General features: G+C 43.9%; 2 protein-coding genes and 1 long non-coding RNA gene across 3 annotated transcripts; 1 reads left to right on the top strand and 2 right to left on the bottom strand.

Moving 5' to 3' along the window:
• Positions 1 to 168: 168 nt before the first annotated feature.
• Positions 169 to 933, bottom strand: LOC118409078 (adenosine receptor A2a-like). The gene has a single exon (XM_035809943.1). It carries the CDS (start codon positions 931 to 933, stop codon positions 169 to 171), a length of 765 nt encoding a protein of 254 aa, XP_035665836.1.
• A 1,649-nt stretch (positions 934 to 2,582) lies between these two features.
• Positions 2,583 to 4,448, bottom strand: LOC118409962. The gene is made up of 2 exons (XR_004830506.1): positions 4,031 to 4,448; positions 2,583 to 3,176 (listed from the first exon to the last, which is right to left on the bottom strand). It is a non-coding gene; the product is annotated as an uncharacterized LOC118409962 (long non-coding RNA).
• A 10,736-nt stretch (positions 4,449 to 15,184) lies between these two features.
• On the top strand, positions 15,185 to 17,784 carry LOC118409945 (homeobox protein prophet of Pit-1-like). Its single transcript, XM_035811358.1, has 3 exons — positions 15,185 to 15,483; positions 15,912 to 16,333; positions 16,997 to 17,784. The coding sequence occupies exons 1-3, from the start codon at positions 15,333 to 15,335 to the stop codon at positions 17,384 to 17,386; spliced, it is 963 nt and encodes a 320-aa protein (XP_035667251.1). The 5' UTR covers positions 15,185 to 15,332; the 3' UTR covers positions 17,387 to 17,784.
• Positions 17,785 to 18,030: the final 246 nt, after the last annotated feature.

Raw genomic sequence — 18,030 nt, 5'->3', positions numbered from 1 at the left:
GATCAACAAAGAAGTCAACACAATGGCCCCACATGTACACATACGTTAGTTTCACAGCAGTCTTTGCACACAAAAATACTTCTTAAAGATCACTTTACCTTCCTCACTCACTCATTTCCACTGCAGAAGGACCCAAGAGCACAGGGCATCTTTACTGACACTGAGAAGCTACGTAGAGTCATCTAGACGACGCGAGCTCTGTGCGTTTGTGGGATTCTCTGCCGCTCTTCGACTGACTGCCCATTTAGTCGGCTGGTCAGTCGGATTGTCCGAATTTGAACTCGGTTCCATTGTCCGCGAATCTCCAACGACCTGAATGATAACCATTTGATTCGATGACCATCCCAACTTTTCACGAACCGCGCTGGCAAGTCGTCGCGCCCTGTGATGCACGGCCTCCCGAATCTTCTTGATCCTGAATGCGTAGATCACTGGGTTTATCACCGAACTGCAGAGTGCGATGAACATCCCCCAGTATGGCCTCGCCTCTATCTCACAGTCTTCTCTAGCAATGCACAAAACTTGTTGCACACTCCCGATACAGATCGGTAGCCAGACGATGACGAACATTGCTGCAACGATGGCGACTGTCACCTGCATCTTCAAACTCTTTTGGAGTTGCCTGTATTGTTCTTCCAGTTCTCTGCGCCTTGCCATGGGCAGGTTTTCTTCGGGGTTCTCGGGGGTTTTGGCATTGGAGAAAAGTCGCTTTAGTACTATGAAGATTCTGACATTGGCGAAGATCACTATCACCACGGCCATGGCGAAGATAATGGCGATCAAGATGACGTAACTTACGGGCAAGTACGCAATGCAGGACTCTGTGCCCGAATCGATGCAGTTCCAGCCCATGACAGGAGACAAGCACACAGTCACACAGGCCGGCCACGCGATCGCCAAGCTCACAGCAACGTGCCACCCCAGAGGAGGCATCCGGGGTTACCCAGAATGCAATTTAACCTTTGACCCCTGACTTCCGGTTGTGTGTCATGTGTGGCTGAAGGTGATTTCCAGTCTTGCCCACTTTTAGGGCTTTCTGCTCCGTGGCTGTGCAGTTTTAGGGACCTATTGTTTTTTAGTGTCTTCGTAGAGGCAATACATATTCTATTTATGTATTCCTTTGGAGGCAACATGTATTTTATACGTTAGAATTGGGCATTTTATCTTCGAACAGCGTTACTTAAACATCAAGATATTTGCTCATTTCATGACGCTCCCGGACGGAATCTTCGCCTCGGTTACTAAAAATCGTGGGGACCTTAGGTTTTCAGTATGTTCAACATGTAATATGATGTCTTAGCTTGCGTTGGGTGCCGTGATAATCTAAGGTCCCCACATTTTGCTGAGAAATTTGAGATTTGGGGGAGGGGGGCTATGGCTGCGTTGTGTAAACGATATCTACACGGTTGTTCACTGTCGGCGTTGATGTCTCCCTGGCACGTAGCTTTAATAGATTACTATTTTTTTTGTGATTTTCAGTTACATGTTGCACATTTTAGGTTATGTCTGGCCGGTTTTGTGACAGCTTAGCCATAGACAACACGGTCTTCCGTATTTTTGTGCTCTTTTCAACCCGGGCCCATATAGGAGAACAACACGTAAATGATATCCCCTTGTTGAGATGTCCACGTCCACACAGCCAGAAGACAGCTGTACAGATGCCACTAGTTCTAACTCAGAGATCCCATAGTATCTATATAGTGACTAATGTATGGATATACCAATGTTTATGTATGCAGATTTTAATTATGGAATATATGGATAGAGCAGAGATTCCACAAATTTGCAGTGGGTGTGCCACCAGTGAATGAAGATACAGGCGCACATTCACGTCTACTGAACAATTCTTATATTTTGAACTCGACACGTGTGTACATATTTTGATATATACACAAACATACAAGTACCCCTTGTTTTCTTGAATAATATACGCAAAACTATGCACATTGTTTTCAACCTTCTTTCTACATTGGGTGGTGTGAAGACTTTAAGCAGTGTTGTGTAACAAGTTCTGTTTTTTGACAAATAAATAATAAAATGAAGACAATTTCACAGAATGACTTCAATTATTCATTGCCGTAATACAATCAAGTGCACTTTTTCAATGTAGGTTGTTTCCATACACTTATACCCAACAACAGTTGGAGACTGACAAGTGTATGTGTATCAGTGGTTCTAGTTAAGATAGACATGTTGTATTTACAGAGGCTTTTACATCTCATGTTCTTCGTTTATTGGTACAACACAGTAGTATATTTAAAGCTATGCCACACTATGCTATGTAGGGGTTGCAATCATTCAGTACAGTTTTCTCTGTTGCTTGATATTCTTGAGATTTTATGTAAATATTGTGATTGACGGTAACACAGTATATGTTTAACGGTTGTTCAACAGTACAATATGAATTGGTTGCTTTCAACTTGTATCAAAATCTATATACTGTACGGAAAGCTCAAGTAAGATGTTACACCTGTAATACTGTATGTTGCAATGTACAAGAAACATATTTACAAGACAAACCCTCTATGTTTCAGTATGCAAAATATACATACAGACTTGACCCACTTGCACAGGAATGTTAATTTTTGTGCTGCAACATTGTCAGTTTGTACTGTGTCAAGAAGGCTATTCCTGACAAAAGAAATCCATATTTCTCTGGCTACCTCAATGGGACAGTAATATTGAGCAAGTCACATTTTCCTGATATAACATATATAATGTAAGCTATCAACACTAAATTGGCCCCTGTAGTTCCAAAAGAAGCCACTAGGGGATCAACACTTCACCAATTACTTATAAGATATACCAAATACACTATTTGAAAAGGATAGCCATATAGCATGTCCAGAAGTTAAGATATCAAACACGGAAGTTCTCCTGCAGTGCCGTAACAACTGCAATATGCATATGGGAATGGGAGCACATCACAAAAGTCCCACTGACTGTGCCAACTCTTAGTGAGTCTGGCATCCATACCCCTGAGAACATGCCGGTGCTGGATTATGGAGACTGTCCATATTGCTGCCCAGCTAGTGGCTCCCTCACTCCTGCATCAGCCACTTCCCATCCATCTCCAGTAGAGAGTGAAGACAGTGATGATGATGAAGAATTGGAGGCAGCCACCATTGAACAGCGCGGCTTGACACGAGAAAGGAAATACCAAGACACTCTTGCAGCTGTAAAAGACAAAATGTTAGTCAACATGAGGCCTGTTCCAGTTAGATTGGACTTTGAACCGGACAACCATTAGGACAGAAATGCTATTAAAATCGATGCCTTGGTAAACCACTGGAAAGTTATTGGTTACATGCCTGTTGAGATGATTCTGAAAGTTACAAAAGCAATGAAGAGAGAAGAAATTGGATCTGTTACATTACCATCTACACCCAAGTTTGAACTACACCCTGTACAGAATGGGTTTGGAGCTTCAATAGCAGTTGTGAAGAAAGGCAAGTGGGGAGCAGATGACAAAAACGATGTGTATAATAGTGATTTGTCTTCTCTGTAAATTATGACAGATACAACATGTTGTACCACAATTACTACTATATCACAGTCAATGCTGAGCTAATAACAATCAAATCCACCTACATCTCCAGGACATTTATGTATAAAACCTAGTTTATGGACCAGTGCAATTTTAATATAGGTGCAGGTAGACACCAGAAATACCTGAAAAAACTCCAATTTTACCTGCACTAACATGCATATGTAGGTGGTATTTTGAGCCCTGAAACAGATTTGTAGCACAATTTTGTCGCCCCTCCCAGATTTTTAATCCAATCAAAATTGAAACATATCTTTTAATATTGAAATTCTACGTTGGTTTTGTTAAAAACGTCATGGTATTTGCGGTTCATGTCTCCTCCGCACAAAATAAGCTTTGCCCCCCTCCCCCCAACAACTTACATTCGCCCGATACGGCAACTGTTTGTAAGAAAATACGGAGAAAATAGTTTACCAAGGAGGTTGAGTTTACAAAGGATGCCAGAGACACAAAATTGTGCAAGGATAGATGGTAGAGACTCACCTTTGCCACACAACGTCTGGCCACTCCAAGCAGCTTTGGTGCGGGGAATTTTTGGTGACCTTGCGCTGGCACTTCTGTTGTTTGTCGGCAGCCCCGGGATTATCGCTGTCAATTTGAAGCTACCAGAGAAAATCGGCTGCACCGCAGGTTGGCAGACACAATATCAGCTTGTAAGCATTCCCTTGTCAGGAATAGCGACTTATCGATACGGTACAAACTGACAAATTATTTGATATCCCTGTTTTCCGTGAGGCTGGTTCCGTCTACTGTGTTGCGCTAGACGTAGACTCAAGGTGCTGTATACTTCCGGTTCATTCTGCTTCCGGTTCAAGGTGCTTGTGATCTGGTTTCACGTGGTTTTATTCCCAGGGTGCTTACTCGTGCATGATATCAGCAAGAGAATGATTGACTGAACCTGTTTGTCCGTAGCCTGAGTATCATCCTCCGTAGTAACCGCTGGCTGGAAGTCCGTGGTTAGCAAGCGAAAGTCGTGAGCCAGCGGTTACTACGGAGGATGATACTCAGGCTAGTTTGTCCGCTCGATGTACCTAGAAATTGTCTGGTACAATGCTGAGTTAATCCGCTCTTTATGATTTTCCCTCATTCCCGCTAAGGTTACTATGTCTCTATCCTTATCTGGAATTCCATATGTTTCATACACATTATGTGCCTCATAGAACATTAGCTGTCTTTATTATTTATATTATTATGCTTACAGGACGAAAAGCCGGGAGACACCGCTTTCCCATCCGTCTGAGGCGCCGACATAGTTTCGAATGAACTAGAACTTCCGGTCCAACGTATATATCTGGCGTAGACCGGAAACCGCAATGTATTGTGGGATAGGCCGGAACCCTCCTCTAGTGCCACCCAGACATGCGGGCCTGATAGAATATCGGGTGGAGGATGGCCAGATAACGGTCCACGGACAGGAAAACCACGCCAACTGCTGATAAGACCAACGCTAAGAAGAAGATACAGAATAAGCCCAACATTGTGAATGGTCGCGACAGTCCCGACTGCAAACTCGCGCAGAAGAAGAACGAGAAGAAACCTGCCAGACAGTCCGCCGTGGCCAGGTTTGCCACGAGCAGATACATGGGTTTGGACAGGTGACGGTTTATCAGCACCCCGGACAGAACCGCGCCGTTCATGAGGAGGGCGACAGTCCCGACCACGGCGGAGGCGATCCCGACTTTCCTGTTCTCCTCCAGGATAGGAGCTGGGAGATGAGAGCACGCAGCTACTGCCAGGTCGTAGTCCACCTTGTTATTCAGATACCAGCGCAAACACGGCCACAAAGTCTCGTACACCGTGGAGTTTCCTCCGGTCAGGCTCGCGGTGGTACCGTTCATCTTGCGATGTTCTCACTCAAGACAAGCCTGTTGCTTCTCGTTTTGAAGGCCAGTTGGTAGAGGTTTGTACTTTTTCCGTAGATAACAAGATACATGTACTACCTACGATAATCTATCGACCGCACCTACTGATTGCGCACAGAAAATGTCAGCCCTAAGGTACGTCTGTGTTGCCACCGTTTCACGTCGCTAACGCTGCCCTGACAACCATCAATTGAAGATATGTCTCTGGTACATGTTATTGAAATGTTATGCCATAAATAAGTACGTTTAACAATAGAAGGACTCAATCAATTAATCTAGTAGTGAAATGATCCTAAAAGAGCTTCATGTCTTCAGAAACGTATCTGAATGCAGAAGGCACAGAATGGACTCGTTTCATTCATCCACGGGAGACGTGGACGTTCTAATGAAGCTTATTCACAGACACATATGCTCATCAAATCACTGTTTAACGAACTAAGCCGTGTCTTTTCAGTTAAACTTTTAGATTTTGCATGATATTCCAACTATGAAGTCAAGGGTTTCACAAATTCGATCGCCTTCTGGTGGACTGGCGGAATGAGTCAGGAATAGTGAACTCCTTTCTGCTTCCTTAGTTTAACAGACCAATGAGGCAGCGGATTACCCAATGAAAAGTACTGACTTACGGCAACCACTTTATTCAGGGGCTGAAACGTGGCACCGAGAAAATGTTGTTATTAACAACCTTTGTGTAGAAAGCTTCGCTTTTGATGTCGAAGGTATTCAGTTGATGCCATGATCTATACACGAGGTATATTTATAACTGTGGGAGTTACCAGTCGCTGTATTGAAGCTTTCGGTGTTGTCCATCATCGGATGATACTGTGAATATCAACTGAGTAAGTGCCATTTTATTGTTATATTACTAATGGCAGTAATGATATTCACATCAGGGTATTTTTAAATGGCACCGCAAACATCATCCTTCCAAGCTTCATTACGTTACGTAAGCGTCACATCATACCTCGACCACTCTATTCTGACATCGTGCGGAAAATGAACGTACTGCAGGCTACGATAACACTCGTTTCCAAGGCGCTGATGGAACAGTACCAAAATTGTTTAGTGAATGATAGATGTTGTCCAAAAGCGGGAAGTGATTGAACTATTATAAGAAAAGTGCAGAGCTTGTTTGACCAGCTTACTCCTCTGGCAAATCATTGATCCAAATTATTTCAGTGTCAACATGAGTGAGAAGACTATGCATATTGGATGGCTGAAAATGTCATTTATTGAGAGAAACTTACCACAAGCGTATGCCATAGGTCTTTTTAACTATTTTGTTGTGTAAACGATGCCGTTCCAAACTACTTCTTGCGGCGTGAAATGACAATATGTCCCCAGCTACTGTCACATGGAGGTTGCAGACTAAACGCCAAACTTCCGCACGTTGATGACTGGGCAGCTGTGGCGGCTGAAATTGTTAAATCACAATATTATCAGTTTTCTGTTATTCCTTATCTTGAAGAAAAGTCTCCGTGGGACGTCTGCTAATTGATAATTGCATGTTGTATGGTCGGTAATTGTGGAGGAGGGGCAGAACACAGAGGACCAACCTACGGGTTTCCGCACATGTGCTCCCGGGGGAGGGGGATCCTCTAGCTGGGCCCGGGGAAAAGTCACAGAAAAGCACATCCTATTCGCTGTGTTCACTATACTCATTTCATGAATGCGATACTAAGTATGTCTTTCTTCGGACTGGTAAATGTCCAGTCTAAGAAAATATCGCGTCGATAAAATTCGAATTGATAACAAATTTCCTAGAGAGTTGCAGTAAGGTAAGTGGGGAACGTTTTATGATTCTGGAATGTCTTATGACTGTTTTATGAACCTTGCTTGCACACTCAATTTGTACAAGTATATAAAAAGAAGAAGAAAGCTGTTCAAACCCATCCGAACAACTACATCTGCTGGGAAATTCTCTGCCCTTGTGATTAGACAAGTTCGAACCTCTGTTGCAGACGTGTACGCCACCACACGATTTGATTGCATCTACTACGCGCAGTTTTCTGATACCTATCAGAGCCTGCTCCATTTACAAACAACTAGAGTTCGGCGGACAGGTAGAAACGGTACAAAATAGAAAGCCGAACAAAAACGCCTATAAACACGCCTTAAGACAGCCGGAGCCTAATCTTTGCTTGGAGAGTAGGTAAAAATAGCTATTAGAAGCCCTACGAGGTTTGTCCCGAAGGCTAGACAAGTGTAAGTTTGTGTTCACCGCCCGGATGTCCTGGGACAAGTGTAAGGTTGTGTTCACCGCCCGGATGTCCTGGGACAAGTGTAAGGTTGTGTTCACGGCCCGGGTGTCCTGGGACAAGTGTAAGGTTGTGTTCACGGCCCGGGTGTCCTGGGACAAGTGTAAGGTTGTGTTCACGGCCCGGATGTCCCGGGACAAGTGTAAGGTTGTTTTCACGGCCCGGATGTCCCGGGACAAGTGTAAGGTTGTGTTCACGGCCCGGATGTCCTGGGACAAGTGTAAGGTTGTGTTCACGGCCCGGATGTCCTGGGACAAGTGTAAGGTTGTGTTCACGGCCCGGATGTCCTGGGACAAGTGTAAGGTTGTGTTCACGGCCCGGATGTCCTCGGACAAGTGTAAGGTTGTGTTCACTGCCCGGATGTCCTGGGACAAGTGTAAGGTTGTGTTCACGGCCCGGATGTCCTGGGACAAGTGTAAGGTTGTGTTCACGGCCCGGATGTCCTGGGACAAGTGTAAGGTTGTGTTCACGGCCCGGATGTCCTGGGACAAGTGTAAGGTTGTGTTCACCGCCCGGGTGTCCTGGGACAAGTGTAAGGTTGTGTTCACTGCCCGGATGTCCCCGAGCACCGTGCAGAATGGCCAGGATTATCGCTGCGGGCCTCCCTCCCCGCTTCTCCGCCCTCCCAATTACTCCACAATGGGATTACCCATTACTACCGTTAATCCACTAAGCCCGCTCTGAATGACCCTCAAATTGGCTAACATACGGAACCCTGTCAGCTCCGTAAACAAGGGCCGTCCTCGGCTTGGGTACAGGCAGGTGGAGACAACAAGCTCCGGTGGACTGCAGAAAGAGTCTGAGAGCGTTCTTATTGTGATGAAATAGGACGAACTGGTTGGGACAAAGATTTCCATTTTCTAAGAACAGACAAAGTGAATCACAAGATGGGAAAGAGTTTGAAGATTCAGACCGAAACGCCCAGTTGAACATTTGCCTGACGTCCACCTCAGAAGGGTGGCTCCTAATCTGCACAAGCCCCCAGAGGTGACCCTAATTCCCCCTGTTAACACCTACAGCAGGAGCCCCCATAGCTACCCCTCCCACCCAATCAGCGCTAATTAGATAAGTAATTATCAAATGATCCAGGTCGTTGCCTGACATTGTCCCCTCTCTGATAGGACAGGAGTGACACAAACAGAGTGATTCAACTGTTTGATTAGGACTAAATTGGCATTTTTCCGTTGTCTATAAGATTTGGCCACTCCTACACTACCATATGTGTTCTTCTGTGTCTCAGAATCCTTCGATTTAAATTTGTAAAAAAAAAACTAGGAACAGGTATGATAAGGTGTTGTAAAAATAAGGAAAAAAAGAATCCCACGACCGTCTGAAAAATGATGCTATGAAAAATGAACGATCATCAGAAGTGAAATGGTTACATCGAACCAAAACGTATCTTCACTTTTGCGCAGCCACCAACCACTCTTCTTCCTGGTTCAAGTCTTCGGCATTACAAAAACATAGCAGAAATCAGCCTATAATGGAGTAATTTACGTCTATGAAGGTTGGACATCCATGTAATTACGCCAAATGGTAGTTACTCAAGCCACTGGATATGATTTCGGAATTTATTTGCTTAAAGAGCCGGTCAAAGAAAGGACATAATAGGTTTATTAATTCCTCTGGGAAATTAGTCAGAATGTTTGCCCAATTTCTACTATTCTTTTTGCAACCACACAGGAAAGACATGGTTGTTGGAAAACAGTAGAAATCGACCAAACAGGAAAATAATATGCCAGGCAAGTTGGCCGGCCGGCATAGGAGTAGATCATACGCTACTCTTCTGTCAGGTTATCTGTCAGTTCGGCCCATTTCTATTATTGTTCCAGTGGACTATAGAGTCTGGTAGAGACTAGAAAGGACCTCCGTCTGGTGCGACTGTTAATCACAGAAATCTTGCTCGTTGACGTCAATCTTCTTTATCCTGATAGAACTTTAAGACTGATCTCAGACACTCTCCAAGTATAGGTTCGGCTAGGGTTGATTTTTGACGTTTTGAAAGTTTTTATGCTTTTTTGTTGGGTCTAAGCTTAAGCTTACTATTTTGTTGCAAGTATTTCGGTGGAGGACATAAAGAAAAGGGGACGAAATAGACATCTGACTGACTGACTGACTGACTGACTGATAGACATCGCGACAAAAACGCATATAAACACGTTAATATCCGACCGCAGTCGAGCCACTGCTTGAAGAGTATATATCAGACAATCACAAGTGAAGAGTTGTTGACCACCGACGAATGTTCGGTAAAAGCAAGATGTTTGTATTTTCTAGTGTCAAGCAATGAAATTTATTGATGATTTACGTCATCATTCACTTATGAAACGAGAAGGATGTTTGTTTTGTCTGACTTGTAGATTTTCTCTTATTACTTCATGACGCATTTCTATGACACATTATGTTGAAGCCTTCCGTAATCTATAGCTATGCGTTTTTATCATTAATGATTCTAACAACAATCTTAGAATACTTCGCTGTTTCTGTCCCTCGCATCAGCCTTGTGTGTTTGTCCGCTGTTTTACAATCGCCATCCTAGTAGCAATACTATCAGTGGAGAATGTTATAAGTGAAGAATATTATTAGTGGAGACTGACTGAATTCATTCACAAACAGGCATATACACGTAGTTGGTAATACGTATAACGGGATTTACTAAGGAAAAGTTTGGAGAAAAGATTTTGTATCGCGTGTTCGTGCCGATCTGAAACAAATAGAAGATCCTCGCTGTTTGCCCATGTAGACGTGCGTGGTAAGTTTTGCCCTTACTCGGAACTGTTTTTCTTGATAACAGGACACTGTTTACATTGTCAGAAAGTGACGCAAGGATTGCTGCTTTATTCTACACTCTGCATTTCATCTTATCTAATCTTTTGTCAAACGTCTAATGAACAAATACTGGAAGCACTGAAGACAAAATAAACACTTTGTCTGTCAATATGTATTTCGTATTTACTGGGACTGCGTATCAACTTAACTACCACAGCGGAAATTTAGTACATTTTTCCGTGTTTTTTTTTTGCGAAATCTGAAAGATTTATCGAAAATACCCCATATCGCCATCAATCAATTCAGCTACATGCACTATACAAATTCATATGGAATCTATCTTTTACATATTCAGCATGTAGAAGAATTGCTCTGGATCGAGACATGTGTACACAACTCAGAATGGGTGGGCGGGGGGAACAAGTTCCCATTACCACGAGTACAAGTCTAATCCATGCGTCAACAATGCGCACAATACACAGATTACACCCTGGAATAATTGAAACACAGTAATAGGCTTGCGTGGCGAGGATTTGGTCGGTGGGGATTACGCGGGGGGAGGGCAGGGGGTACACCGGCTTATTTTCTCTGTTTCCGCAGCCCGGCTCCGGACTGGCGGGGAGGAGGACAACTATTGTTAGACAGGAGACGGGCAGGCTGTGACACACACTAGGACCACCTTGTTAGCAAGCTCCAAGCAGATGTAGGGCACCGGTTTGTTTTGTGCGTCTGTTTCGGTCTCCAACAGACCAACTAAGTTGGCTATAGGGAGAAGATTTGCCACGGTTAGCCACTATAACATTTGCCTGCGCAAAGGGGAAATGATGCCTTCCCGCGTACTGACTGTTCTGGCCAACTATTCATCATATATCTTTGCCTAATTCTACCCTACATACATCCCTAGGGAGTCCTGGTGGAGGCCACGTCTTCCTAGTATTGATAGGAATAGGAGAAAGCGTAAGGTCAACTTTCAGAACTCCACCAAGTGCCCTAAGACTGCCACCGTAAACTAAAACGATGTTCCTAGGATATCTGAAGTGCGCATATCCCAGGATTACTAAAGCTGCATTAGTAGAGTCAGATACTCCGTTTGTCCGGGGAGTTAACGCTACATGGACACTACTGAGAAAATCTATACTCGCCTAAAAGAAGTTTGGAATGATCGTCTGCGTTGAGATCACTTGTCACACCGATGAAAATACATTACCAAGAGATTTATCTATCTGTAGACATTACTCATTAGTTAGAAGATAGATTCCTCTGTTTTTGCTTGTTAATTGGACTCTTGTGCTAAGAAGAAAGTGCACCAAACAATATTGAAATTCTACATTAGTTTCTATGTAAGCAAAGGTAGACGTTGGCGTCATACAACTTGCGTCATCATATTATATGAAGTGTCGACTCTCTCTTTCTAGCGTTTCAACAGTCGATGTCTAATCAAAGACTTATCAACAATATTGTTCGACAAAAAGATACTGCACCTTACTACATGTTATTGCACATGTCTGAATCTAACACTGCATTTGGTCATCGTGGGGTGGAAATGTAAAGATAGAAATGTACTTTGTAGTTCTATCGTAAGCACCACCTATGTGTGACGCAAACTAGTATCTTGTGCGTCCGAAAATGATGACGACTTGCATTGTTAAATTCATGAAGACGTACACAAGTTCTTCAACTCTTGCATGAGTGTTTATTAACACGTGCACAAACTATTCAACTCTTGTATGAGTAGAAAAGGCCAGATATCGTAAATACTATGCACATATCAGTAGCACGTTTCAGATGAAAACTTCAGTTTCGTGCTTCCTTTTACTTCATTTTGTAATTCTTAACTTGTTCCCAGCAGAGGTAGCTAGGATACTACTACTAGAAATTAGCCCAAAAGACAGATCCTCAACCATTGTAGGTTAGCTGTGAATTATGCCGACAGATTGTATCTGTTCTAGTGATATAAAACTACGTAAGATAGAATCATGTTCAGATTCCCCTGTTCGGTATAACCGTAAGGTGTGTGGATGGCTCAAGGTACTTCTGGGAAATCTGCTTCTTTTATGAGTGTCTTTTAGAGGACTGGCGAACAAATACTCGACATGAACGGCAAAACCCATAATCTTTGTGCGTTATGAGATTTGGACGCAGAACCAAAATGGGTGGGTGGGAAGTACAAATACTTCCATTAACACAAGTCCGTGATAATCGTTCTGTTAATAGAACCGAACAATGGCGTCATTAAATAACAGAACAATGGCCAACAGACTAATAGATTTGGTCGCAATGGATTACGACCAGAGGATTACACAATTAGGGTGGGGAAGTAGTTTATTAACTGATTCTTGTGGAAAGGAGCTCTCGAGGCGAGGGATTCAGGCGTAATGCCCGCTGAAAGGACGTATTCACCGGTGTTTATGTCGTCAATGAGAGTTTTTCGCGCGCTTTTATTGGCAAATTACGGGTCAATCAGTTCCTGTTTTGTTCGAATTCTGAACGTTTTCTTCAATATAACGTCCATGCTGTGAGGAAGTTGTCTTCATAATCCTTGTCAGGTAAATCCAGTAATGGACGAGGATGTGCGTACGGAAAAGGATCCACAGTTATCACTAAGCCTTAGTAACGATTTCATACTCTCATATCTTTACTGGTTATAGTGAAACCATAGACACTGTCAGTACACTGTAATTTGCTTATTTTTACCAATGTTACAACTCAGAAAAATCCAATCCTTGCATGTATTCTTTTTAGCTAGCACATATCTTGACTGTCTTTGAAATCGCAAAAGCTTGGCTTTCTTCTTGATAACAGTTAGGACTGACACGTTTTCATGCGACTGTCCTTCGGCTTTTCAGGCGCCACTAAATGAATCTTTTGTCTGCGTGTTCACTTCGTATCGTCAATCGACTATGTGTGATAAGAACACATAAACGTGGTCTCATACCGACTTTCTACTCTCACAGCAATAACGCGTGCTTTCGAACCGTTTTGAAACCTTGGCGTCAGAGCCGGATCCAGGCAAACCCAGCCCGAATGTTGTGTGGAAGTTGTGATGACGATGTCGCCTGTTGTTGACAGATGAGACCTGTTGAGCCCGGCTCACTTCCACACAATTAAACTTTAGTCGCGTCGGTCTGGACGGCGACACCAGAACGCTGCACGCACGCGAACGGGGACTAGTCCATTCTTCTTTGTAGGATGCGTACACAGTGCGAAACAAGCACACCCTAATATATTTCCTGTGTAGTTTCAGGCATATATACATAACTTCATTGTTCTCGCTTTTCCGCTGTGTCTTCTTCCATCTCTGCGACATTAATTCACTATTTTCCCCTCGTTTCCGAGTCATATCTTGTGTTATTTTCTCATATTTTTAGAGTCTTTGAACGCCTTCCATGGTGCACTGATGTCCCGAGCCGTCATGAGGGCGCTCTAGAATCTGGAAACTCTTAACCCGGCTTCCTCCTTGAACGATTGTGACAGTCGGAGAAAAGGCGTGGAACGAGTAAACTCAAGCATGACTTCAGACAAAGTTTTTGGCAACCTTTTGGAATTCCTTAGAACCCAGTTGGTTCAGTAACGACAGAAGAAAAGACATTGTTCCAAACAATTTTAGAGTATGTCAGGACATTTTCCTATCGATCGTTGTAAAGTTAGAGACAATACACTGTGTTGTGTTTATCTTCTGATACTTGGAATGGCACAAAAGCCATCCGTTTGTGTAGTGCATGAGCTGAAAAGAAGTGATTTCAGAAATGAGCAGAAAATGCTCTTGGCGAAGCGGGAGAGAGAATTGTGCCAGAAGATGCTAAGAAGAAAAAAAAGCAACAATTTTCGAGACAATGAACTGTAAAGATGTCGCAAATTCTTATATAGAGTTATTAAGTTATCACCACACCTCTCAATATATATGTTATAAATGAATAGATAACATATTGCACATGCTGTAAAGCCCCCATCACACATAGCCGACCGTGGCCTGCCGAACTTCTCCAGACCACATTTGGGAGATAGTCTGTGGTTGGGAGTTGGTCGGCGAGGATGCCTATATACTTGTCTTTCAAAGTCGTCTGCACCAGCCTACTATCATCTACTATAAACTTTAGCAAATCAAACTCGAAAAAGTCATAACTGGAAATAGAATGTGATGGATTTCAAACTAAGCGCCGAAATGGTTGGTTCGTGGTCGGGAGTACGAGTGCAGTCGTCGGAAGGCCCTGGTGTGTGAACATTAAATCATTAAACAGATTGGAACTCCATGCTCTCCAAAAGAACTATAAACCAGACAGTGCACCGGAAGGATTTGTAAGTCTGTTTTTGTCTCAGATAAAAGTAACATCTACAAGGATACGTCGATGTAGGTTAGACATCCAGGTAATAAGATACGCCAAAAGGTAGTTACTCATAGGATAGATCAGAAGCACTTAATCTGAATTCGTCAGCCGGTATAACCGCCATTTGAGTTTTTTGACGTAGCACACCAGCTGTTCTGCCCCAAATCATCAAACACCCCCTTCTCCCTCCCCCTGTCGGCTTACACTGCCCGATGCCTGCTACAGTACGGTACGTGCAGTTCGCACCAGTTTATTAGGACTCTCTCCGTGAGGTTGTCTCGCTAATCTGGGTAATCAGGAGGACAATGGCGGGATAATGAGCGCCTGCGGTGAAATCCCGCCCTGCTGGTTAGGCAGTGTGATTGACAGGCAGGTAGTTCCAAAATCCTCTCTCCCAAACTCCTCCCACCTTTCATTGTTTTCCAGCCTTTATAATCCAGCCCCGTCCAACAGAGAACACCAGTGCCACCACCCGAACACCGGAGAGAACAATCCATTCGGTCGTAAAAACGCTGTACGGCGCGCCGCAGTTTTTATCTTCGTCGTTTTCTTCACGTGTGCTGTGTAAACCATGAAGACCGTGCCCGAGGGAAGTACCCACCTGCCCAGCCCCCGCTTGGATCGGGACGTCACCGCCCAGAGACCCAACACCTTCACCATAGACTGGATCCTGGCACACTCCGTCCAGGGGAAAACTCCCCACACCGACGCACAAGAAACAGGTGAGCTGACGGGTTCCATCTACCTCAAATGACTTTCCTTTCATGTTTTTCTAATCCTTGATAGCAAATTTACGCTGGTTTGATGACCGGTGGTTATTCATTAGGAAAATCGGGCCAGGTTTTCTATGTTTCGATCCACTGGTTAGACTGATATGTTTCTCTACTTTTTTTTGCGTCTGGAGAAAATGTGGTGATCATTCTCAAAGTTCTGGTTAGGCAGTGAAAACACCTTACAACTGCACAGATTTTCGCCACGTAGAAAATTTGAGGCAGTCGGCGATCATATCACTAATTCTGAAGCAAAGCTGTACTGCGATTTCCAACACAATGAGAAACCAAGTTTTAGACTGAACAGCACCAGTCTTCTCTCTGAGTTTGATTTAAGTTAGAGAAACAATCTTAACCGCTGTTCTCCCTCTGACTTGCAGTTTCGGATAGTCCTATTTGCTTGTCCACGAGTGGCCGGGCTTCTCCAGGGCCGAGAGAGCGGGGTCTTCTCGCCCCTTCCTCAGGGGGAAACAGCAGGGCGCCGCCGACAGCCACCTGCTCGTCCCCCCGCCGACCCGTCCCCAAGGACGATCCGGTCAAACCAGCAGGACAGAGGAGGGAAGATCGTCGGGAAACCACGCGCTCACCCTCGCCAGTGAACCTGTCGAGCCCGACGTCCGAGGACCGGGCCGAGGCAGCGGTGTCGTCGGGCAAGATGTGCCGGCCCCGCCGTAACAGGACCACCTTCACCACGTTCCAGATCCACGAACTGGAGCTGGCCTACGACAGGACGCCATACCCCGATCTCAGCATGCGTGAGGAACTCGCCAACAAACTGGAGCTGACGGAGGCCAGAATTCAGGTAAGGAAAGCTCGAATGACTTTAACAAGTGTACATATTCTACTCTGTCTCATTAGTACCCCTCTAGATCTGTTGTGCGATGAAATTGCTTGGCTAATGCTTTTAACAGAAATTGGTAATTGTATGGTGGAATAATTAAATACGGCCAGTTTTAATGGTTGCACCAGTTAAAACGTCGACTAACAAAGAAAGTAACATTTTCTCCGTGTATTAGACATAGCAACCTTTGTTATTTGTGCAGTGGTCAAATTTCCTCCCGTCCATTTGGGTGGCCGTTTTTGATGCATGATTATTAGTCATCCGGTATATTTTTACCCAACTATAGTAATTTCATGGTTAGGCGGAAAATTATCTTCAAATTACAAACAGGATGTATTAAGGTTTGTTTGTGAAAAATCTTGCGTATGGAACTTTCCTTGAAACTGAAGACTTCATATTGGTTTTCCGAATGAAACACAAGAAGTTGCGTTTGACAAACCGTATCTAAATCGATGTGCATTTAGTCCTCGACATCAGACCTGTCTGTACCTTTGATTATCGCTTGTTCTCTTATGGTCGTGGTGTCATTGCAAAAAAAGTACTCTAATGTGTCACCACATCGTGTTGTATTTGAACTGAATATTGAAAACTAACGTTTACCCACAATTTTTGCTCGTCCTGTAGGTTTGGTTCCAGAACCGCCGTGCCAAGACCCGTCGTCAGGAGAAATCCGCCGGCTACCCGGCCGACTCCATCAGCCCCCCGCCCGACTACTTCGGCGGCCTGTCTCCCGACCACCGCCCGTCCGCCGGCTCCCTCTCCCCGCCGCACGACCCGATATCCGCCCCGGATCCACGGGAAGCCTTCCTCCGCGAGCCAGCCTACCCCCACCCCGGTCTTTGTATCCCCACCACACGGCACAGAGGCGCACCCGGCACCCCCCACCCGTCCCTTCCCTTATTTGCCTTGCCACGGAACCACAAAGCTTTGGCTTACCCCACAAACTACGCCTACCTCCCCTTCCCCTTCCCGGTCGCTATAGACGCAAAGGGTAGACAGATCTTCTCATCGTAAAGACCTTATAGAACAGGAGAGATTGAAAAATATTCTTGTAAATATAACAGATCGTGTCAAATGCTATTTTGTTAAATGTTTGTGAACGTTCTTTAAAGTTTGTTGATGAGCTTCTCTTTGTATTTATGGTATTATTTGTGAGAGGACAACCGACAATCATAGTTTGGGAAAGCTTATATCATACTGGACAATCATCTATTAATTAGTCCTTCTGGTAATGTCAATGAAAGAGAATTGCTGGACAATCAATTTTGAAGAGAATTGCTACATATTTATTCCATTTGAATGTTTATACACTTTGTGGCTAGCTTCTTTTTGCTATATTATGAAACACGACACATTAGTCTATATTTCTGCACTGGAAAAAAGAATAAACCACGTGTACTGCACTTATAACATCGCTTGAGTTGTCTAATGAATTGTTACACAATAATGTTATACTTTAAGCAGACTGTGTCTATATTTCTAATAGTGGTTCGGTACAGTATAACATACAGATACTGGAACCTACTCAACTAACAAGAGACCATGTACTGCTAGTCGACATTGAACTCAAAGCGTTTATCCCTAAAGTATTAAATCATTGTGGTATAGAAATATTCAATTCTAGTACCTAAGACTAGAATTTTTAATTCTAGTAGTAG

This window comes from Branchiostoma floridae, chromosome 2, assembly GCF_000003815.2.
Source record: "Branchiostoma floridae strain S238N-H82 chromosome 2, Bfl_VNyyK, whole genome shotgun sequence".
In the NCBI taxonomy this organism is placed as follows: domain Eukaryota; kingdom Metazoa; phylum Chordata; class Leptocardii; order Amphioxiformes; family Branchiostomatidae; genus Branchiostoma; species Branchiostoma floridae.
This window is presented reverse-complemented; position numbering and strand designations above follow the sequence as displayed.